Source organism: Lycium ferocissimum, chromosome 4, assembly GCF_029784015.1.
Source record: "Lycium ferocissimum isolate CSIRO_LF1 chromosome 4, AGI_CSIRO_Lferr_CH_V1, whole genome shotgun sequence".
Lineage (NCBI taxonomy): Eukaryota > Viridiplantae > Streptophyta > Magnoliopsida > Solanales > Solanaceae > Lycium > Lycium ferocissimum.
Window position 1 is genome coordinate 34,018,403 of NC_081345.1, and position 25,083 is coordinate 34,043,485.

Genomic DNA, 25,083 nt, shown 5'->3' on the forward strand with positions numbered 1-25,083 from the left:
TATTTATACATTATTAATAGATATCTTAAAACACACTATAAGATTTTAGCTAAACCTACTGAGCCGTAGGCCGTGGCAAGAACTTTAGCTCCGCTTCTTAGGTACTTCAGTAGAGATAAGGTTTTCAAACTCAAAAGTTGAATGTAAGCTATGATACTATAAATGAAAAGAGAACAACTGTTGGGGCTGCTTCAATATCAAGAGTTTCGATTAATGCGTACTAGCTAGTATAATATTCGTAAACTCTCCTTTTAACTAGTTTGAGCTTAAATTACTGTTGTCAATGGAATAAGAAGCGTCAAGATTCATGTAATATATACGGAAATTCTTGAAGCGCTATTTAACAATTAATTCAAGAAAAAGTTTGGTTATTTTCCAATCCAATTCCTTTGCTGTAAAGGAAGGAATGAAGAACAAATAATTACTCTGTACTGAATAATGTGAGGGCACAAAAAGAACGCTTCCTAATTTAAACAGAAGAAGAATATTGACAGATCTTGGAAGACTTATATATCCAATGCCTGCAACATGTTGATAAAACATATTTTGAGCGTCCAAAGACTAAACCCATGTATGTTATGGGTTTTAACATCAATGATGAATTGAATCCAAAATTTATACATTTTGGGTTCATTGATGAGTGTGTGAAATCTGAAATGTATATTTAACTCTATTTAATAAATGTTGAAGAAGTCGATTTGCAGCTACTGACTTCTCATACTTGGATCTCATACTATATTTTTTAAAATATTACATTTAGGTCTATTTCTTTTCTTTCCTTCTATATATGTCATAAGTGTTGCTTCCTATATTCCAATGTTTCAAAAAGAATGTCACTTTCATATGAAGTCCTTCTTTTATCTTATTATCTCACATGTCATATTGAAGTGCCCAAAGTTCAATATGATATTTGGTACATTACATACACATTCTTAATTTAAGACTACAAAATTCAAAAGTCATTTTAGTTACTTTTTTAAACTTTGTGTATGATCAAGCTAAAACACATAAAATGAAACCGAGGAAGTAATACCCAATTATAATCCAACATCCGTTGTATGTGTGATAACAAACTACACATGCATACGTAAAATCAAATCTTGAGTAACTTTATATGCTCCAGCAATCACCACTAAATGATTTTTCCTTCTCTATTTCTTCTTGTTTTTTGAAGATTAATCATTGTGTCTGAAAGCAGTTACTTATGACTGGTCCTATTTCGGTAACTCATGAACTGTGAATAAATAACGCCTTATGATTAATCGTAAAACAGTAAACATTGTCTTTAAGTAAAACTGTCAGGTGTTGTTTTGAGCATCTTCATGATTATGTCATTTGTACTTCCAACTTTGTTAAATATTCTAGGAGTGTCTCACACGTTATATATCTAAAGATGGCTAAAACTTTTGGTATTTGTTTCTTTTTACCTTTGGTCCTCTTATTATTAGGACTTTAGCGGATTTTACGATCGATGCTGGATTTTCTTTTGCTTTTCCCCCTCCTCGATTTTCAAACAAAAATTTGATCGCAAAAGTTTGAGAACCCTACTTTGGGAATTTTCTCTTTTTATTTACAAAGAAGAAAAAAGGGACAAAGTAATGATGAAATTGGTCCTGCTGATAAAATACTAATATGTGATGAAGTGATCTTTTCTAGCTCCAAGTTGAAGAAAAAAAGATGATGGTTCTCTCTTTTTGTCATTTGGTAGAAGAAAGAAAGAAAGTAACATGGAAAATTTCTTTTCAGTGCTTCGGTAATATTAAATGGAAAAGATGAACTAACTATTGCCATAGCTTTTCAAATCACTTTCCTCCCAATTTTGGGTTCTAAAATCCAAGCTAAAGGGTGGACGGCTTAGGAACCATTTATTTATCTTTTTGGAAAGCACAAAGGAAATAATATCGTCCTTATCACCATGCATCTTACTTTTAATCTGTTTTTATAAAAACTTACCTTCTATCTTAGCCGCGCGCTAAATTTCATGCGTGGATCATTTGAATTATTGAATAGCGAGGTACAATGATAATTGTTAAATCCCACGTAGTTGGGAGAACTTGAAATTGAGTTAAGCTCAATATTTATTTTTTCCCCTATAATATCGTAGCCAGACTCATTAGGCAGAGCTACGCTTGTTGAATATTAGACTCGTGTTTTGTCGTTCATGCTCTAGTTGTACAAATCGTATCACTACACAGTGAAATTACACCGTGTAGATAGGTTAATATTTTTTATGTATATCCATAATATGTTGAATCATCTTGACTTCTTCGTGCGCTAGACAAATCCTTGTTATTGTGTCTCAATGTTAAACCTCTGTATTAGAGTTATCTGGTATCTATTGTTGATGGAGGTAGCGCAATTATCACCTAAAATGGTCGAGGTATGTGTAAATTTACGACACTGTAGCTTATTTAAAAAAAAAAAAAAATGTTAGAACCAAATATTATGTAATGCGCGGTCCATTTATCTAGTCCTGGACATGTGGGAGGGTGTCAATTAAGTCTCACGATGATTGAATAAATGGATAAACGTATGTAATCCCTTATAAAATCTAGAACAAATGAACAATAATATAGAAATATCACTTGGACGATCATTCCCCCCATACTAAAATGCTAAAATCTTTAAAGCGTCGGATGCAATGCGCTACTGCTAGAAAAGAATTAGTGATACTAAACTAATGTTTTCCCATAAAGAGAATTAAGATCTTGTAGAGTGAACCCTAATAATTATATAAATTGAACATATATAACACGCAGTATCTCATTTCAGTTTGAGTTACTTAATGATGTAAATTAGGGAAACGTCGTTAACTCTAACGAGTCTACGCCTGTGTCAGCAGAAGAGACACGTCATACGAGAATATATACCTTGCTTGTAAGAGCACAAGGAGAGAGGGGTCCATGCTGTCCATTTGGGCCCTCAGTTCCAATTCGGGTCCACAATTTGGAGTGTTGTTTCGGTTTTCAAGCCCATTTGTTAGCACCCTGGCCCCTTCCTCTTTACTCTTTATCGAGGACCCAAATATTCTCATTTACCTGTTACGGATCCAGAAATTTGAGGAAGGGTGTGCAAATTTTATTCTCATATATAGTCATAATTGCTAATATTTAACCTATGTACACCACGTAATTTTTCGGCGAAGGGTGTGCACCTGACCACCATTCGCCTAAGGTGGCTCCGCCCATGGTTACCTTAGCTGTAGAAGGTTTTCCACGGATTGCCCTTGGAACGCATTGGTCTTTAATTTTTTTGCCCTCACACCCGTGGTCTTTAATTTTTGTCCATGTTGTTTATGTAATGAAAATATTCAGATAAATTTCGCTCGCCATAAGTTCTGTAACATTTTTATCTTCGAAAACTGAACTTTTGCCTTACTAGGCATAAGTTCTGTAGGAACTAAGTTATGCGGTATAAATTGTGTAGTATTCTTCAAAATATATCGAGTGTGGAAAGTTTTGTCTTTTCCGACATAACTTATGTGGATGTTATGATACGTACGCCGAAGCTAAACGCTTGCAGAGCGAAATCTAAACTTATGTTTTTCTTTTTTTCAGATAATGTTGGATATTGAAAGTTTTACCTTTGCCGGACGTAACTTATGAGATATTATGATATATGTGCCGAAGCTGAACGATATCTATGCCTACCGTAATTTAATTTATATCGGATAAAAAATGTTGAAGGACAAAAATTAAAGACCGCCGAAGACATTTGTGCGAATGACCCTTAGATGTATCCTCCTCTTCCTTTCCCCCGAAATCCAAAGTTTACAAAATCGTAGCCGTCCAAATTCTCCTCTAGTGATGCAGTCAAGGTTAACCAGTGTGGGCCCTATTCAATCAGTAGACAGCGGGCCGACAGTAGCCAGGCCCACATTCACCGACAGTAATAGCAAGAAGCCATAGCTCTAAGTCCCTGTCCCCACCGCATAGGCCTTTTGTTTCCTTCATATTCACGTTCTCAGCCCTCATTTTTTCATTCCATTGCAACTCATTGTTCCTTCATTCTCACTATCCCTTTGGATTATCCAGAGAGACATATATAACCATATAAACAAGAAGCATTAAAGGAGCTTTGAAAGAATTTGGTTACGTATTATTGCTGAAAGTTTGTCCCTTTTTTTATCAAGTTGAAAAGAGTGTAGTAATGGGGATTACTTCATTGCAAGTCTGCATGGATTCATCCAACTGGCTACAGGTTTGTATGATCGAATGTTGTCAAATTTTCGTTAAGCTTAGGCGTTAGTGATTAGTCTCCTACATATGATGTGATTTGCACTTTCTTCCTAGTACTATTACTCCATCGGTCGTTCCCAGTTTATAATAAATGGCGACTTTTTCTTTTTAGTATGCTACCAAAAAAATGATACTCCCTCTGTTTCAAATTGAAATGGAAAGAGTAGTTTTTTAAATTTGGAAATAATTTAACTTAAATTTTATCCTTAATAAAAGAAATTTATAGCCACACAAATGCTATATAAAATGTTTAAGACTACAAGTTTAAAAAGCTTTGCAATTACATATGATACGCTTATGAACATGTTTCAGAAGTCTTGTTTTCTTTATTCTACTTTGTATCTATTCAAACTTTCTCACATAAATTGAAACGAAGGCAATAAGTAACAAGAAATACCGATGTGCGTACAAGGACAATGCATATTTTTTCCACCCTCAGAGCTTAATTCTTTCGTAGTCAGTCATGTTTGGAATTTAAAGGCTTAAATTATATTGTTCGGACTCTTCAAAATGCCGGTATGTGCATGTTAGATCATTTAAAAGTCGTATATTTTGGAGAATTCAACGTAAATACAATAACATTTTTGAAAAATATGAACATTAAAGAGCTCGATCAAGTATGTGTCATCTTTTTATTGCATGATTTACGCAAAAGTTGTACGTAAAATGTAAAGGAATGTCTAGAGAAATTCACGCGAATCATTCTAGCTATGAGTTAGCTGACAAGTTCCCACTAACTAACTTTTACTTGTTTCCAATTTCAGGACACAATTCACGAGGAAACTGAATTCGATTCTTCTTCTTCGCCATCAGGTGACATTTTCACATGTTCAAGGCCTTTAATAGAAAGAAAACTAAGACCCCAACATGACCAACCTCTGAATTGCCCTCGTTGTGACTCAACACACACAAAATTCTGTTACTACAACAATTACAGCCTTTCTCAGCCAAGGTATTTCTGTAAATCTTGCAGAAGGTACTGGACTAAAGGGGGAACTCTAAGGAATATCCCTGTGGGTGGTGGCTGTAGGAAGAACAAAAAAGTTTCTTCCAAGAAACAGTCTAATGACACTAATGCCCCTCACCAAATACCTAATTACCATAATGCTGGATCATCTAATTCATCTTCTATTTCTAATTACCCTGAAATGGCATTTTCCCACTTCAATAACTTCATGGGAAATAACAATATTAATAATCCTAGTTTCATGCTTCATGAAAACCATGCACCTATTGATTTTATGGAGAGCAAGTATGAAGCTTTGATGGGGACCACTTTAAAAAATCAAGATTTTATTGGGAATGTCGATGCTGGAATGATCAACGGATATGGTGAGATGGATAATGTTGGAATCAATGGACCAAATTTTCATGGTGGAATGTGCTCTACATTTGGATTGCCCATGGATGGGAACAACTTTGGGACTATAAATTATGAGGGACAAAATATAACAATGGATGTGAAGCCAAATCCCAAGATTTTGTCACTTGAATGGCATGACCAAGGCTGCTCTAATGCTGGAATTGGGAATAAAGAAACTTTTGGGTATCTCAATGGAGGACTAGGATCTTGGACTGGATTGATGAATAATGGTTATGGTTCATCTGCGACGAATCCATTAGTTTGAATTAAATCAGCAAGACTTATAGTCTAGTGGTATCGATGGCGATGGAATTCAGTGAAAGTTTGTCACGCAATAGAGATTATTAGTAGATGTTGGTTCAATTGTCATTAGTTTAAGTTAAGTCACTTTTGCTTTAGTAACCACTTCTAATTTGGGTTGTAATCTCATGTTGTTGTATCATGAGTTGTTGAGTTTATCTCAGGCATAATTAAGGAATTATTAGGCCTCATGAATTATCCCCTACCTCTACCTAAATTCCTCTGATGCAATGGTGTACTGATTTTGTACTCAACATGTCTTTTTGTGAAGGATTTTCCCTAGTTTAATTAAAGTAATTAACATGTTGAGTGTGAATGGATATTGTATTAGCTGTTCAAATTCGACCATGATTTGTTCTTTTGTTCTTACATATTCACAAGTCTTTCGTTATTCCCATTTGTAATTTTGCAAATCCTGGTCAGCTAGCAGTATATAACTAATGCTAGGCTTGTGGAATTCAAAGTTGTAGGCTTGTTGGATTTCATCAGATATCGAGGAAGATATTATATTGTTCTCCACTTCTTTTTTTCTTTTTTGTTTTTGTTTTTTGAACATTGTTCTCCACTTTATTATAGGAGTAGTCTATTATTGTCTCTAGTCAAAAAATGTGCTTAGTACTTGGATACGGGAGAATGTACTAGCAATAATTTTGTATCATATTTATTTATGTGCTTACGTCTCTTTGTTTGGTGAATCAATTATTAATTTGAAACCTTGGACTAGTACTGTGCTGTAAAAGGAGTGGAATTCATAAATAGTCGCTTTCTATTCTCGCAATTAAGAAAATCATTATCATAAAATTTAAAATTTTATAATTAAAATTCCAGAACTTCATCATCGAATTTTAATGGTGAAATTTAAAATTTCATGACAATAATTTAGGCTATTTCTACATATCAAAAAGCAGTCCACATAAGGACATGATGAAATCTTCCGTGTATTTTCTAATGTTTGTTTGAAAAGTTCTATCTCTAAAAGAGAAAGAGATTACGAAGTGAAAAATTTATCAATGAGTTTTCTGATGAAGTTTATTGTAAATATTTTTTCTATAGTTTCTTTTTATGAGTTGAAGAGGCCGTGGTGCAATTTCAAAAGAATACTTTCAGCTGACACACAAAATTACTAAAACAAAACTTAAAGAAGGGCGAGACTATTCAAACACTAGGGGTGTAAAAAGTAAACCGACAAACCGCACCAAACCGATAAACCGAGTCAAACCGAGAAAAAAATTGGATTAGTGATTTTAACTAAAAAAAGTCAAACCGAACCAAACCAACCCGACATTACATGTATTCAATTTTTAAAATATTTTATACATAAAAATATTTATTTGTAAAGTAATTTATAAATATTTCTTAAATTTTTTCGTAATTTTTTATCTATTATCATATTGTTCAAGCTTGAACATAGAATTTTGAATGTCAATATGTTTTATATCCTATGGATGTTAGTAACTCAAATAAAGTCCAAACCAAAACCAACTCAACACTAATCCTAACAAAAGAAATTCAATTTACCACTAGGAATGACAATAATGTTGGATATCTATTCTTTAGTTTTGCATAATTGATTTAGAGAGTAAAAGTACATAACTTAAGTTTTTTTTCTTTGTCATGTAATTAATACTTATTTTAGCATGACTTAGTATTTTTAGATTATGGTCATTTTCTTGTATGGCTTGTTAATTAGCAATATTTATTTTAACCGATTATATTAGCTTTTGTTGAATATTTTAATACAATGTCATCACTCTTCTCACATTTTGTGTTATTTTCTTAAGAAACACCTTAATTATATAATTGTATCTTACTAGGACTAAAGAAATATTTGAAGTAAAAGTTATATGTTTTATATCAAGACTATTCCCAAAAAAAAAAACCAAAAAACCCAAGAAAACCGAACAACCCGAGAAAACCATTGTTGAAAAACTCCGAAAATTTTATTGAAACATCAACTTGGTTTATGTTTAAAGTATAAATTTTAAAACCCGAAAACCTACACTTTATATCATTGGTTTGGTTTTTTTACTTTCCATGGTTTGGTAATAGAAAATAGTTAAAAAAATTGTACACCAAATTAATTTCTACTCACAGCCAATGTTTTTACTTCTGCAATGATTCTACTAGAAAACACCTTTTATCATACACATTGTACAACCAGAACACTCTCCAAAATTGTCCAATATTGAAACATCAACTTCCTGTTACATATGTTTAAAGACACTAATACTATAAATACATTAAGGTAAATCCTTAATTGAAAACCTACACTTTATATCATTATACTTTCCATTTGCTGGTATTTTTTACTTTCCATGTATGCCATTTTGGTAATAGAAAATAGAAAGTTACAAACAGCAATCAATTTTTTCAATTGTACGCCAAATTAATTTCGTACTCACAGCCAATGTTTTTACTTCTGCAATGATTCTACTAGAAAACACCTTTTATCGATAGGTAACCATTGTTACAATATGGCCAAAAAATTCATAGGCAACTCATATAGATATGAAATAAAAACATAGACTTGTAATTTCTTTTTCTTTTCTTTGAAAATTCATGTTAGAGGTTGCATTTTTTCTATTAGTCTTTTCGTAGTAAAGAAAGAGGATCTAAGTAAAAGTAGGATCTTGAAGGTTTGTCTCTTTTAAAATCAAGAAAACAGAAGTACTCTTTACCCTTGGTTTATATTATTTTTTGCATGAATATCAAAGTTTTACTTTCCCTATTGACTTATTGAATGAAAAAAGAACACACAAGTGACAACCCATGATGGCTATATTGTTGAATAATCATCTATATGCGGATAGAATTCAGAAACTAATTGTCTTAGTCACAACTCACAAGACTTCACCCATTAATCATCTCGCTAAGCTAAAGCTCTATTATTTCCAATTTTGCAGTATATCCATATCCCAATGTTCGTTAGTTTTATTTTCATTCATAATCAAAAGAACATTAGTTCTTTTGCCTTTTATGTATTAGATCGTTGGTGATTCACGAAGTATTTAACAACGGGAAGTAGTTATTTTCCTTACCGGGTTGCAAACTGATTTTCAGTATACCAACTTGGATTGAGTTAATAACTCAAGCTGAAAGTCTTCTAAAGTGGAACTTCATTATTTTGTTTGCAAATAAGCAGGGGAGACAATTACTGTGGATTCCTTCAATTCCTGGAACTGCAATTTTTGCAGTTTGTTCATGTCTCAATTAAAAAAAATATATATATGGATCTTTCTATTGTCAATTTTTTCGCTACATTAGCAATGGGGAGTATTAAATGGTTGTCATCTTCCTAGCAAGTTAGGAAAGAAAAATCCTATTCGCGTGCAGAATGAATCAGCTATGAATGGTAAATTGTTGAAAGCTGCAATCTAAATGCACAGGACCAAATAAGTAAGAAATGGAGGCAAGGATACAAACACCCTCTTATACCAGCTGTATGTGTCTGTCTGTAAAATGTTTATGTTACGTTTATCAAGCACTCAACTTTATCGACATAAATTTGCTGCCTGGATCAGGAGTGGTGGTGAAGTGTTAAGAGCCAAAAAGATCTAGCAGTATAATTGTACTTGTACATCCCGTTAAGACACATCAGAAAACATGAAGGTCCATGCTTTCAGGATTTTCAACGAATGCAACAACACTGCTTCAATTTGAAAAAGAAGAACTAGCTGAAACATACACTCCACTGCAGAACACTATCGATAATGGTATCCGGAGGACCCCAAGAAAAGTAATAGAGCAAGAAAGAAAGGATCATGAGTCGCATCTCGCACACAAAAGCAGAGACAGATCGCCTTAACTGTATGAGCGTATGTTCACTGTCAAAAGCACCGCCATCTTTTAGATAAAGCCTTAACTGATTGGTGATTACCATCGGACGATTGTACGAGCTTACTTTCATATATTTACGAAAACAACAGTGAATTTGCAGTACTATAGATCTAACCTTTGCTAGCCTCCCATGTATGAGCATCACATAGTCGGTTTTAAACCAAATGAAGGATAAGTTGAGTAAATGGTGAACCCTCTAAACATTGAATTCGATAGGACAAAACCCGCATAGAGCAAATGGATATTGACAATCTATATAATCAACTCCAAGCTTTTGAATTAAGATGCAGTTGATTAATTGAAGTATATCCTTTCTCGCTAAGTTTATACTGCATAAACCTTTTAATCCATGCAGATTGGGAAATATTACGCATTAAGGTTGTAAAACATCCATTCAATAAAGAATGGAAACAGCTCAGCAACACATCGGACAGTAACCTAGGAATCGCTATCCGAGGGGTATAGAACGGTTCCATGCTCCATTTCGGTTACTAAAAAGTACAAGGCTGAAAGTTAGAAGTACACATAACCCCATATTACAACAGAGTAAAGAGAAAGAGGTCCAGCAGTTCTACTGAAAATAAACAGAGGAGACGAGAAAAAACAGGGGGTTCTCAACAAGAGTCACTAGCCTCACATAAATATCCTAATTAATTAGATACACAGCTAAAATGTCCAACTAAGAAACTACAACATTTATTATCTCAGCTACGATGAAGAACCAACCATGGAGCTTACCTTTTTCAAGAAGCCTTTCACCTCGCTTTCCAACTTGGCTCTCATCTCAGGGGAAATATTATCACCAGCCTTCTCAAGCATAGTTGTCATTGCCTCCAGATTCTGTTTTATGACGACAAGATCAGGTCCCTCACCATTTGAAGGTACTGCTCCAGAAAGTGCAACTGCGGGCGGAAAAGAATGTGACGCCTGCGTGGTATTAGAAGTTGAAACATGACGGAGGCGATAACTGACAAGGGCAGGTCCAAACGGGTTTCTGCTTTGCAAATTCCGCAAGGCTTCTATAGCATCACTATCCTTTACAAAGACAACCTGGGCAGTGGAATCATTTAGGTACTGAGTTTTTGATTCCTCTAATGGACCATAACTGGAAAAGCAAGCAGTGATATATTCTTTAGAAGGCACTGAGGAACCCAATGCAAAGTTTAGCAGAAGAGTGTTATGATCTCCATTGGGATTCGGTATCCCAATAGCAGCGGATTTAGTAGTTCTCCTCCTTTTACGCTTGGGTTTATCTTGAACTGTGATTGAACTCAATCCTGTGAACTCCTTTCCCTTCAAGGTCGGATCCGCGATCTGTCCATTCAAATCTGGTAGAGCTGAAGAATTATTCTGAATATTTGATGTTTTCTCCTTCCTTTTCCTTTTCTTGCCTTCAGCTTTCGCAGACGAAACCAGACCCGTGATGTGTGAATTATTGGGTAATGAGCTGCATGCAGCATGACTTACATTGACATTTGGTTGTCCAGATAAAAGTTCAGCATTCAGGAGGGAAGTGGCCCCCTGTACCCCCAACATGTTAACTGGTTGCGGACTACCTTCCAAGGGAAATGAGCCGGTGTTGCTTTTGCTGACATCTGGCAGATTCCCAGAAACCAACTCGTCCTTCTTCCTCCTCCTCCTCTTAGGTTCAAGTTTACCTTGAGTAGGGGCAGGACCTATAACCTGCATATTTTCAACTGACAAGCCCGCGTTATTTCCATTCAAGTCTGGTAGTCCACCCAATACCCCAATCTCATTATAAACATCAGCTGCAGTTGCTGCCTTCTTTTTCTTTCCGCGACCTGTTCCTTTTTTGAGTGCATCAGGTCCGGTCTCTACAGAATCAATAAGGGCAGAGCCATTCATATTGGGACCAGTTGCATTTCTGTCTTCACTTTTCTTTCTACTTCTCTTCTTGGGAAGAACATTTGGAGGAGGCCCTTCTACTTGCAGATCATTAACTCCATAGGCCAAAATATTATCAGACTCGAAAGTTTCTTCACACCCTAAAGTAGTTTCCTTATATTCATCCATCTGAACTTCAGGATCTCTGAATGTTCTAAAACTTAGGTAAAAATCCTGGATTGGAATGGAACACGTGCTTTGACTAGGAAAGAAGCAATCAAGAGCTGTCAGATGGAGTTCTTGGAGCATTTCTGCTGAAGAGGCAGCAGTAAAATCTGTATTATTACAAACGCCATTGTCAACAACAGATTTCCTCGATTTCCTTAGCGAGTTCTTGTTGCTGCCGTTACCAATTGGAGTGGATACCATAGATGGACTGGAAGAGCTCTTTACTCCTCCAAGAGAAGCTTCCTCGGGATCTTCAGTTTCATCTTCTCCCTGGCCAAGTGAATTCTTACGGCCCCAACTGTTTACATAAGGATATGACAGGTACTTGCTCTTCTTCCGCTCTCTCGACTCAAAACCTTTTTCAGAATTTCCGCCGGCACTTCCATTCGCAATCGGTGAACAGGATATCATGCTTCTCATTCCTCTAGGAGATTCCAATGAGCCAGACAGCCCCATCTCAGCCATTTTACAATCATCAGAAGAAAGCTTGTCCAGATCTTCATTGGTAGCATTATCTTTGACATTATTTGTTGGCCTGAGTTTATACAAAGGCAATTGCTTATGGCCTATTGAACTGTAAAAGGCCAATAGGCAATTCTCAGTAACTGTAAACTCAATACTACCTGGGCTACGAAGATCCAAAGCACGTAATCTAATGAATTCGAGAAAGTTTGAAGGCTCAAATTGGGATGCCGAAAAAACACTACCCCCACTCCCGTCTTCCTTTGATGGGAAATTTTGAGCAGCTACTTGGTTTTCTTTGGAAAAACAAGAACAGGTCATCTTCTGTTTTACACGCCTACCAAACTCGCCCAAAGCCTTCTCTATTGCACCATAAAAGCTTTTAGACTTATTCTGGCATGACATCAGTCCAAAATACTCTATAAAGGGCTTTAACTGGAACGCCTGGCACCAAACAGAATTAGAGTTACCAAAATGCTTAACAAAGAAACCGTTCCTTTTATCACACTTTCCAGCATCTTTCGATGCATGCGGATCACAAATCATTCCCGGCCACCACAAGTCAGTCTTGATTTTTACCCATACTAAGTCACCCACAGCAAAATTGTGTTCTTGATTATCACTGACATCTCCTTCCGCTTCATTTTTCACAGAAAGCATGTAATCTGAACCACTAACGCCCAACATTTGCCCATCTTTATAGCTTGAATTATGGACTGGGTACATTCCATCCAATGGACCAAATACATCCACTGTCAGAGAAATACCATCTCCAGAAACATCTATCTTTCTCGGAGAACCATTTGCGTGCACATTTGACGCGTCAATCGTTTCCACAGCATCAATCATACCAACTTTCTTAACCTCGTTATCCTGGGACTCATTAAATATATCCACTGTCAGAGAAATACCATTTCCAGAAACTCCTATCTTTCCCTGAGAATCATTTGAGTGCACATTTGACGTGTCAATTGTTTCCACAGCATCAACCATACCAACTTTCTCAAACCCATTATCCTGAGACTCATTAAGTTCAGCATCCAATCCCGCAACTCGTACATCACCATCATCATTTATTTTGTTAGTTTCTGGAATTATTGCCCCTACCTCTTCAGTTTCATGTTTCAAAGTCCCTCCTTCCATCAGATTCTCCAGGCCAAGTGCCTCTAAGTCAATAGTATCATCCACATCTCCAAACTTGTTTTCATCCTCAACTCCCGCAAGATCGTTATAATCGTGCAAATTTGCAAGCTTATTCTCACTCTCCACTGTCCCCTGCCCATTCACTAGTAGCTTCTGCTCTGTATTAACACCCTCTAAATCATTATTATCATCCACACTTGCAAACTTCTCAACACCCTCTAAATCATTATCGCCATCCACATCTGCTAACTTCTCAACACTCTCTAAATCATTATTCCCATCCACATTTGCTAACTTCTCAACACCTTCTAAAACATTATTGCCATCCACATCTGCTAACTTCTCAACACCCTCTAAATCATTATTCCCATCCACATTTGCTAACTTCTCAACACCCTCTAAAGCATTATTACCATCCACATTTGGTAACTTCTCAACACCTTCTAAATCATTATTACCATCCACATTTGCTAACTTCTCAACGCCCTCTGCATCATTATTATCGTCCACATTTGCTAACTTCTCAACACCCTCTAAATCATTATTGTCATCCACATTTGCTAACTCCTCCTCCCTCAGGACTCCCTCCGGATCAACTTCATCATATCCATCTACCAACTTCTGCTCAAACTCGACTCCCACCAACTCAACGTTATCATCCCCATTTGCTATATTCTTGTCCACATTAGCACTTTCACCACCATAACATTCACTTAATGGAACCTCTGTGACCAACTCAGAACCAGCATAACTCTCACTTAAGCTAGAAAGAGCAGAAAACTCTTCTAGGGTTTTACCATCTTGGTTTTGACTTTGAACTGGCTTGTAATCTACAGAACCCTCCACTAGGGTTTCAGAGATATTCTGGGTTTCCATTACAAGAAAGAACCTTAAAGGTCTCAACTTTATCCAAATCAGCAGTTACCCATCACTTCATATCTGGTTTAAAACAGAAAACAGCAACAATTAATCACAAAACAAAAAAAAACATTCATACACATATTTCCACCAAAAATAACAAATAAAGAGGCAGACAATTAACAATAATCCAAAAAAAAAAAAAAGAACAGAGGAAACTCTTAAACCAAACTAAAGATATGAACTTTAGTACAAAACAAACCAAGATACCATCAAGAATAACCTAATTAGTACAAAAGAGATTAAAGAACAAGAACAACCTAAGTACCTGAAAGAACAACTTCAAGAACTTAGAAAAAGGTTAAAGAGATCTGGTTATAACAAAGCAAGTGAAAAGGAAAAAAGGGGTATGTGATATCCACCTTCTTTCTCTGTTCTTGTTTTGTAACGGTGTAACTAGCAAGTAGCAAGTGTCTCTCAGCTTTGAAACTCAACAATTAAAGGAAAGTTTTTTATTTTGTGGGCTGTGAGAGTTACCATCAAACTGGGTTTTTTTGGTTAAATCTAAGAGAGTACAAGAGTGATCCTTAGTTAGTGAGTCGGTGGTACAAGTGTTTAAGAGCTTTACTTTAGCCTAAAAAGTGTCATTAAAGTGGTTTAAGTACTTCTTAGTATTTCTAGTAATTATACTTATCAACTAAAAAGGACAATTTTGCTTTTGGAATTGGATTCCTTCTCTTTAAAGCTTAGATATTTTTATTTCTCTCCTGGTACTTTTAGGGGTCGTTTGGTTTGCATTATACACGACAAATGTATATAAGTTAGTCTTATGTTTCATGTGATTGTGACGTGATACTTGATAGATTATTTTTTTCTATATCTAGTAAGTTGATAATTTAAATATCGTATATGACAAGTTTAAAATCACAAGATTCAAAGAATATTCCAAAGACATTGCACGCATCTTTAATTTAGGACCACGAGATTTAAAAGTCTCTTTTTATTTCTTAAACTGTGTGCTCAGTCAAATTAAGATACTTAAATTGAGACAGAGAGAGTATTTTTTTCTTTTCAACCTTTTTTTTTCAAAAAAATAAAAACCGTAGGAACATTTTAACTCTGGACTTACTGTTTTACCATTAATGTTAATACTTATTAATTACAAAAATATCATGATTGGTTTCAAATTACAAACTTAAATTTTGTACCCCAGTAAATATTTTCACATAAAATAAAATGGATCATCCTATCCATATTGTTTGTGTTTTAAAGTAAATTGTTATTTTTAACGTCTTCTTAATTAATAGTATTTCTCTAATTATAGAAGGAAGTGTAGATTTGACAATAATGTAATAAATGAATTCTTACTTTTTAAAATGCTAAATATTTTGAAATAAATTTAACTGAAGGGCAGATAGACCGCCCACCCAGTATCGCTAATGGGTGATATTTGGAATTGGAAGTAAAAACATTAATATTCATATAATTATCCGTGTCTTATAATCTTTATTGTATAACTAGCTAGTCAAGAACTAAACTACTTCTAGTGTTTTAGCTGTCTAAAATTATAGCTTTTGAGTTTTAATCAAGGTTTATATCGATAGTAGTTGTGGCAATTCGATTCCCATTATTGTCTTTATTTTCCTTTCCCTTTCCTTTTGTCGATCGTCTATATCTAAAACTCATTTTAATAAAAAAATTCATATATATATATATATATCCACGTGGTCTTTGACATATATGATCGCGTGCAACATCTACATCACACGTGGTCTTCGCATGTAATATCCACGTACCACGGGGCTAGAAAAGTTTTTTCAATATTTCCACCGTACCTTTCGCATCAGATTGTACTTTGATTTTTCTCTAACCATTTTTTATCGCTTTTTTCATAGCTTTCCTAATTGCAAAAATAATCACAACTTTTCCAATGAACTGAATAGGAGAACCATGCGCATGAAGCACAACTTCGATAATGCATTTGCCACAACATTTGAAGGATCAATCAACTTATTATTAAAGTATCATAAACTTATAGATTTTAAAATATACCACAAGATTATGACAATCAAGTCAAGTAATCTAACAAAATCTGAACAATTTTTAGGTAAATCAATATTAACCTTCCACCATAAAGAAAAGTCAATAATATTATCAATATGCTGCCAATTAACAGGGCTTAATTAGTTTCCACACTTTTGTGATTCAGGGCAAGCAAACAACATATATATGATCAAGAGATTCATTTTCTAATCAACATCTTTTACTATTATTATAATTAGTTCTCTTTCTGATCAAATTATTTACGGTCAAGTAGCACACATGTTGTAAGGAAATGTTTTTACTTATTTTTAATGCCCAAGGCCCGTAATAAATCTAAAAAAACTTTCGAATAAACATGATAACTCGCTCTAGCAATATTCCCTTTACAGCCAGGTCACTAATAATAACAAAACCACTTGGGTTACATTTTAGCATTAACATTTGTTTTTAGTAGCCATATTTATTTTTTTGGGGTGGGGGTGGCGGGGTGGAGGGGGGCATAGTACTGGAGTCCTTTGCTTCCTCAACATATGCACACAAAAGCTAAATATCTACTCTTGCAGCTATTCCTAATCATGTCATGCAAGTGTTCAACCTTCCTAAAATTGTGATTAACATAATATAGATAAGATTCAGAGGAATTTTAGCTAGGGAGCAACCGTTGACAAGAGAAAATGATGACATTATTAGCTTGGAGATTCAAGACTAAGGCCCCGTTTGGACATGGTTTGAAACCATGTTTGGACATGCAATTTGGATATTTTAAGTTGTATTTTTTCTTATAGACACGAAAACCCCACAAATTGTGAAAACTATCAAAACATTCGCATTCTTATACAATCTTACCAAATGTGCAAGCCATAGTTCATAACAAAATTAGTACACTACTAGAAGGCCTTTCTAAAAAATCCAACATCAATTAATCAAACTTTAGTTCAATAAAAACGAAAATGTAACATGAATAGTAATGTAACTACTCTTTAATATAATCCTCCCACATAAATTAAAGATTGGTAGACATAAATAAAGGTTGGTGGAAGTTAATGAGATTGGTAAATGATTGATGGGAGTAATTGTTAAAAATATCTACCAACTTATGGGTCTTTTTTACAAAATATAAACTAATGGGTTAAATTTAATATTTAAAAAAGTTGAAACCATGGTTTGAAACCATGAGTGAAATCGCATGTCCAAACGCTGGTTTGGGGTCGTGGTTTCAAACCATGGTTTGAAAATGCATGGCCAAACACCTACTAAGGTCCAGTTTGGATATGGTTTGAAACCATGTTTGGACATGCAATTTGGATATTTTAAGGAGTATTTTCTCTTATAGACATAAAAACCCCACAAGTTGTGAAAACTATCAAAACATTCTCAATTCTTATACAATCTTACTAAATGAGCAAGTCATAGTTCATAACAAAATTAATACGCTAATTCATAATAACTGGCTCAAAATTAATACTAGAAGACCTTTCTAATAATACAACATCAATTGATCAAATTTTAGTTCAATAAATAAAATTGGTAGACATATATAAATTAAAAGGTTGGTAGACATAAATAAAATTTGGTGAAAGTTAATGAGATTGGCAAATGATTGATGAGGGTAATTGTTAAAAATATCTACCAACTTAGGGGCCTTTTTTACAAAATATAAACTTATGCGTTAAATTTTATATTTAAAAAAGTTGAAACCATAATTTCAAACCATGACTGAAAACACATGTCCAAACGCAGGTTTCAAACCATGGTTTGAAAATTGATGGCCAAACGCCTACTAAGCTTATAAACTCTGTTTGGAAAACATTGCTAGCCAAGTATTGCCATACAAATTCCCTTTTATCTTAGTTATACTACAGTCTACAAATTCTTCTCATATCTGGAAGTATATAATAATTACATGTTGAAATTTTCCCAAATAATTACTAATTCTCATTCCTTTAATTTGTCTAACTGTTACTTTCCTACCCTTGATTCTATCGGAGATAGGATTTATAATACCTTCATTACCCAAAGTTCTGGTAAAAAGGATAGTTATATTTGGGGACCTAGTAGTAATGGTAACGTAGTATAAAATCTTGTTATGAGTTAATTGCTGTTTGGAGCATGAACGGTAATAATAAATTATAATGATGGATATGTTTCAAATGGATTTGGAAAGTTTATTAATACTATAAATAAGTTTAAAATAGTCATCTTTCTTGTTGCTCGTAATAGATTGTCAACGAATCAAATGCTTTTTGAAAGGAATATTCATCACTAAAAATAAGTATTAGTGACGGGCAAATTTTGTAGCTAAATAGATCCGTCACTAATTCTATTTATCGATATTATCACAAAATTCTATTAGCTAGCTACAAGCAATTTAGCGACCGATAGCGATGAAAATCGTAGCTAATTCTTTTTTTTTTTTTTTGCAGTGATCAAATGCGGTATACCTGCAACATATGTCACTTTTATGTTGATATCACTATACATTGTAAGTATTTTCAAAATTCCCCAAAGGCCAAGTTACTAGTAGTTTATTTAGATGCTGTTGTTGGTAGGATAATGAGATTGATGTGGATATCCTTTGTTTTACAAAACAGATCCTCTTTGGATCATTTTGATTGGAATTTCTATATTAATCTGCTAAATGTACTACGTTATTTTTCTTTGGGGACCAACAACACGTGTTATAGTGCTTCTTGGTTGTATACACTTATTGGTACGGAAGCTATCTAGTTCACAAGTGGCTAAATGCATTAATGGGGTCATACCTGCACAATCAACATTCGAAAAAAAAAAATACTACTTTTCTCATACATGATATTTATACCAATCACAGTTTTATTATGCTTAAGTAATTAACTTTGGTAATTTGAATAAATAATAATTAACTATGATAATGTGGTAACAAAGCACGTTAAGACGCATGCATATTTATTGATTTGATATAAACATAAAAAATAGTGTAAATTTCACCATAAGATTTTTCACTAGCATTAAGGACTTTCAATTACCTTTATTGCGAGTCCCTTTTTCATCTTTGAGGGCGTCCATTTTGAGCGATAACAAAACCACAAACATATCAAGACGAGCAGCTCCGTCGACAACAACTAAAAATCTAAAGTGGATCGATCTGTCACATTCACTAGCAAGATTGAGGAACTTTAATATTTTTAATCAGTCAGCTGAAAGAATTTCCCTCTTAGTCATAATATTGTGTAATTGTTGCCGCTTTGACAATGTATACTCAGTGTATAACAAGTGTATAGTAATAAGTATGTACATTGATCATACAATGTAATACTGACTAAAATTTGACAAAAAGAAAAAAATTGAAGTTATTTTTTGTTGTCCTTTGTTGGGCTGGTGCGTAGTGTAAAAATCCCAAGATATTATGCTAATTTTATGAGATGCTTACATAGTCTAACTACCACCTAAGAATATGCTGGCAAATGTATAATATAAGTGTATACGTGCGGCGGTGTATAATACATGTTTATATATTACTATTATGTACAAGGGACAACCAAGGGCTTTTGTAGTCCTCACAAAAGTTTTCAATAAAATGTCAAACTTTTCAATTAATTACTTCTAGGTGTTGAACTTGTTTTTTAAAGTCAAATTTGCAGCGGTGTATGTCTAACTCTTGTTTGGTTAACTAAAATTAATTTTTTAAATACAAAATGAGTTTGAAGCAGGGCAGAGTTAGAGTGTTGGGTTTGGTCGGATTTGGTGGCGCTTTGGTTCAAATTTTGTAATTGTCTTAAATGTTCATTAAATATGTATAGATTATTAATTTAAAACTAAATAACTTAAAAAATTAGAATTCAGAACTCATAAATCAAATTCTGGCTCAGCATGTAATTTGAAGTAAATAATTTCATCAAAATGAAAGTTAAGATATTAAAGGAGTGAAATGAAATTTTTTGCTTTTATATATTGAAAATATACTTATTTGAAATTTAATTATTACTAACATAAATTATATTTGTTTAATCATTTTTTTGCACGGATTGCCCTTCGTTTGGGGTGGTCTTTAAATTTTGCCACTCAAATTTGTGGTCTTTAAATTTTGCCCTTCATATTTGTGGTCTTTAAATTTTGCCCTTTGCTTGGAAAGATGAGCGAATACATGAAATTACTGGGTTCGAACCCCCGCTCAAGCATAAAATAAAAAAATAATTTCGCAAGGCAGACTAGGGGAGTGTATGCGGATCCGATACAATCTTTAAGAAAAAGTTAAAGTTATGCTTAGATCCTAAGATAACTAAAAATATGCGGCATACGCCGCGACTTTTGCTAAACATAACTAAAAGTGCTGCCGAGGAGGGGCATATAAAATTAAACTTTGCCTTAAAGGCAAACTTTTTTTTTTTGGTTGAAAGTCTATTTTATTCCATCAAAAACTTGTAATAACAAAGTTGGGGCCGACCTTCAACATGGTAAAATTCCTACTCGCTCAGCCAAACTAGGAGCAACTATTACATTAAAAAAACAACGACCCGGTTTTAATCAACTACACTTAGCTAGGGATAGCAATTCATAGGCAAAGCTCCCATTTGAAATTGTTCTGCCTTGATGTTTATGTTGTGCAATCTCTCGAGTCTATCGGGGAAGAACCGAGTATTTTGAAAGGTTCCTTTCTCTCCAAGAACAAGGGAGACATTCAAAGGCCAACCATGAGGGTATGGCAACCTTTGAAAGTGTGGGAAAGGGTGGTGGAAATGAGGTGAGAGAGAGTATCTATTTCGCCGCTGGATTCACGCCGGGGCGCTCGAACTTTTTCATATTATAAGGAGATTGGTGGAGCGATAGGGAGGAAGAGCGGACTTGCACATGGTATTCATTGACCTAGAAAGGCGCTGCGACAAGGTCGAGAGAGTCATGGAGATGCTTGGAGGCTAAAGGTGTACATGGTGTACATTAGAGCGATAAAGGACATGTATGATGGAAAAGACAACGGTAGGAGGAGACTGAGCACTTACTTTGTTCGATTTTAATCATCGACTCTTAGCCGTTTATTCGCGCTTAGTGATGGATAATTGACGCGAAAATACAAGGAGGTCATAACTAGGGAGACTCGCAGCCGGAGTTAACGATATTTGGAGTTAAAGGAAAATTGAGTAGGACTTGAGACCATGGTGCGAGGGTTCGGTCGTACCGCGTGAGGTTGATGAGGAAATGAGGCTTGGTTCCCGTAGCAATCTCTCGGGGAGATGGGGATATCGATGTTTCACGTCGTATTGGGGATGGATGAAATGGAGACTCGCCCGGAGTTTTGTGATAATGCCTCCAAAACTTAAAGGCAAGTTCTCATTTATTGTACGGAGCGAGTTTGGCCGGTGAAGAAATGTCACGTTCGAAGATGAAAGTCGCGGAAATGCGAATCTGGATGTGTCTAGAGGGATAGAATTAGGAATAGAAGATATCCGAGACAAAATGCGGAGGACAAGATGCGGGAAGCGAGGCCGAGATGGTTTGAAATGCTCGCGAAGGTGTGAGAAGCTATGAATGGTGTCCTTTCTCTCCAAACCTTAGATAGGAGGTTGTGGAGGACTCGATTAGGATAGATGGCTTACCCTTTCACCATAGTAGTTGCGAGTTTTGCTTATTTGTTTATTGCCTTTTGGTTTATGCATTTGATGAGATTATATTTGTTGGTACGTTGGACTTTGATTATTTTATTTATACCCAGTATTGATATGCTTCTTTCTTTCCTGATCGTTCTACCATGACTTTCTCGGCTTTTGGTATTCGTGTTATCATATTGTCTTCGAGCTTGGCCCTATCCGACCTTTTATCTTGTTTCCCTCTTGTCTTCTCTCTTCTCTCTCTTGCCGAGGGTCTTTCGGAATAAAGATGGGGGTTAGGTAAATATTTCTTATACCGGAGTTGTTGTTGTTGTTGTTGTTGTTGTTGTTCCTTTCTCTCCAAACCAATGCCATTCGGCAAGTAATGGAGCGGGGCTGATTTGTGTCTAGCAAAGATCCATGTGATTTCATCTTTTAAGTCTGTACCAACCCACCAATCCTTTTGTGATGGAGCATTCAAAATAAAGATGGGAAAATATTTCTTGGGTGCCTAGAAGATGGGAAAATATTTACGAGTCTATCGACGATTGCTAATCTACCTTGTATTGCCGGCCAAAGTGTGAATTTGTATACGGGATGGACATTTGGTTGTAGCATAATACTTTTCCATGTAACTTTGGTATATATGCTTGAAAAAATACATATATATGCTTCGAGGCAAAGTTTGCCCATAAGGCATAAGTATGCCCACGTCGGCATAAGTTTGGTAAATCCTTAACAAGTTTATGCGGAGATGGGGCATACTTTTAATGGGCAAACTTTTATGCCGGATCCGCATAAACTTATGAAGGAATTATCAAAGTTATGCGGAACGGCATAGTTATGTCAAGTCTCCTTGCGCATAAGGCATAAGTATCTTAGGATCGGCATAACTTTGCTAATTCCTTCACAATGGTATGTATGCCGATGGGGGCATAGCGAAATTTAAACTTTGCCTTGCGAATTTTTTTAAAATTTTATTTAGCGTGTGTGGGGGTTCGAACACGAAACCTATGGGATTTAGCGAAGGGCAAAATTTAAAGATTTCAAATATGAAGGGCAAAATTTAAAGACCTTTTAAAGAAAAGGCAATTCTGCGAATTGTCCTTGTTTAATTAAAATATCTGCTTCTATATCTTGAGTTTGGCCCGGGCCTCCTAGAACTAGTATACATATAGGGAAAAGATAGAATAATTAACTCAGTCAGCATCCCATATTAATTATAAACTCAAAATAAACCTATTTTATTTTTATAACCCATTTTAATTAATTTCCACACCTTTTCAACCGGTTCTAGCCAGATAAAATTAGTAGTTACTTGTTAGGAGAAATTATAGGGATATTGATTTTAGATTACATAATTTTAGGGATTATATAAAACTAACCCGTTTAAAATAGGTATCTTTGTTTCCCATCTGTACCCATCTAAAAGTTTCTTTTGTTTTATGGGAAACTTACATCAATGACTACATTTTGGGGGTTATTTTTTAGGCATAGCTACACTTTAGCTAATTACATTTCATAGCTACAGTAGACGTGCGCTACAGTAGATTGTATTCACATGCTACAGTAGATTTTATTCAACATTCGGATTGTATTCAAAATTCGGTTGCGTCAGATTTTGGTGTATTCAAGTTAAATTTCGCTGTATTCAAGTCAGATTTCGATGTATTCAAGTTAGATGTATTCAACTAAGTTGTATTCAAGTCAAATGTATTCAACTCAACTGTATTCATTTGTACCTACTTTTACACTGTATTCACTTTATTATATTTAAAAATGGTTGTATACAAAAAAATATCCTTCAACATACACCCCAAACACTGAATTTTGCACTAAAAATTAACAAATACACTCAAAAACTGAATACAAGATATAAAATTCACGAGTAAAAAATGTATTCAAATTCTCCTCATTGTATACAAGTCGGATGTATTCAGCTAAAAAATCGATTGTATTCAATATTTACATGGCTAGCTCAAAAATCATTGCATTTAATATTTAAAATGGCTCTCTGTATTCATAAATGACCTCACTATATTCATGAATACAACGAGTAACAACAACCGTCACTCCCATCACCGCCACCAACAACCCTCGCCGCCATCCGCCACAACAACACCATTACCACTTTTTCTCCTCTTCCCGCCTAGTGACAATAACGACGACCATCGCGGAGCTTACTTCTCCGGCGAACCACAACAACACCAACCACAGCCAACAACACCGCCACTTTTTTGCTCAGATTTTAGTCGTACAATAAGCTAAAATAAAAGAGAAAATAAGAAAGGAAGAAACAAAACAAATTAAAATTTAAACCATTCAACTCTCGTGCAGATCTCCAAGATTTGTTTTTGGTGGCACATTTTCAACCGGAGATGTTTATGCTTCCTGATTGAGAAAATAATGGTATTTGATCTCAATCTATTCAATTTGGGAAGATAAGATTTAGCTGAGAGACAAAAGTGATAGGAAATGGACGAGAGAGAGAGACCAGATGTGAGAGAATGGTTGAATTGGGGATACATTCCTCTTTTCATTGTATTTTACCTTACAGTTAATAATTGTCATTAACATACAAATGTTAGCTATGGAACGTAATTAAATCAAATTATAGCTACTAAATATAATTGACTACTAGTGTTTGTCAAGCCATATAGATTTTCCTTGTTTTATCAATTTCTAGCTCTCCTCAACAAGGGAGGATGGCAGTAAGCACTTGGCTGGAGATGTTTTCCGATGGCCCATCATCTACTTTTTTTCTTCTTTATCACAAATCCTTCTTAAATTTTTAACACACACCTTTCATCAACTAAATGAGTAAAAAAAAATTACAAAGTTAAGCATTCGAGGGTCTGTCCACCCATTTTAAAAAAAGGTTCTCATGGGTATGTGAGGGGTGTTATTTGATTTATAATTTATGTATATCCTGAGTTATGCATAGTTTTTTTGACTGCTTCTCTATGTTGGTTAGCTGCCTCCTCCTTTTTATATTCCTTCTTTTTCTGGTACATTCGGAATGTATAACAAGTGTATAATCATAATATACATCAATCTACTCATATTATGCATAATTATACATAAATTATACTATGTACAATGTGTATAACAAGTGAATAATCAGAATATGCATAAATGATACCCATATTATGCAACAATTATACATAAAATTATATAATTTGTACAAGAAGTGTATAATCAAAAT

The 25,083-nt window shown here is 34.8% G+C and overlaps 2 protein-coding genes across 4 annotated transcripts; one reads left to right on the forward strand and one right to left on the reverse strand.

Moving 5' to 3' along the window:
* The first annotated feature begins 3,967 nt into the window (after positions 1-3,967).
* Positions 3,968-6,202, forward strand: LOC132052451 (dof zinc finger protein DOF5.6-like). The gene is made up of 2 exons (XM_059443992.1): positions 3,968-4,200; positions 5,003-6,202. Exons 1-2 carry the CDS (start codon positions 4,150-4,152, stop codon positions 5,864-5,866), a joined length of 915 nt encoding a protein of 304 aa, XP_059299975.1. The 5' UTR covers positions 3,968-4,149; the 3' UTR covers positions 5,867-6,202.
* A 3,996-nt stretch (positions 6,203-10,198) lies between these two features.
* Positions 10,199-14,946, reverse strand: LOC132052452 (uncharacterized). 3 transcript variants are annotated; one of them, XM_059443994.1, is made up of 3 exons: positions 14,851-14,946; positions 14,603-14,818; positions 10,199-14,355 (listed from the first exon to the last, which is right to left on the reverse strand). In XM_059443994.1, the coding sequence occupies exon 3, from the start codon at positions 14,290-14,292 to the stop codon at positions 10,447-10,449; it is 3,846 nt and encodes a 1,281-aa protein (XP_059299977.1). In that variant the 5' UTR covers positions 14,293-14,355; positions 14,603-14,818; positions 14,851-14,946; the 3' UTR covers positions 10,199-10,446. The 3 variants fall into 3 exon arrangements, with proteins under 3 accessions (XP_059299977.1, XP_059299978.1, XP_059299976.1); XM_059443995.1 differs by having other exon boundaries at positions 14,697-14,854; XM_059443993.1 differs by having other exon boundaries at positions 14,603-14,853.
* Between the last annotated feature and the right edge of the window lie 10,137 nt (positions 14,947-25,083).

Coding starts and splice junctions, on each gene's coding strand:
- LOC132052452 (XM_059443994.1), bottom strand. CDS start 14,292: ATGGAAACCCAGAATATCTCTGAAACCCTAGTGGAGGGTTCTGTAGAT.
- LOC132052451 (XM_059443992.1), top strand. CDS start 4,150: ATGGGGATTACTTCATTGCAAGTCTGCATGGATTCATCCAACTGGCTA. Junction 4,201..5,002: donor ATTCATCCAACTGGCTACAG/GTTTGTATGATC, acceptor TTCCAATTTCAG/GACACAATTCACGAGGAAAC.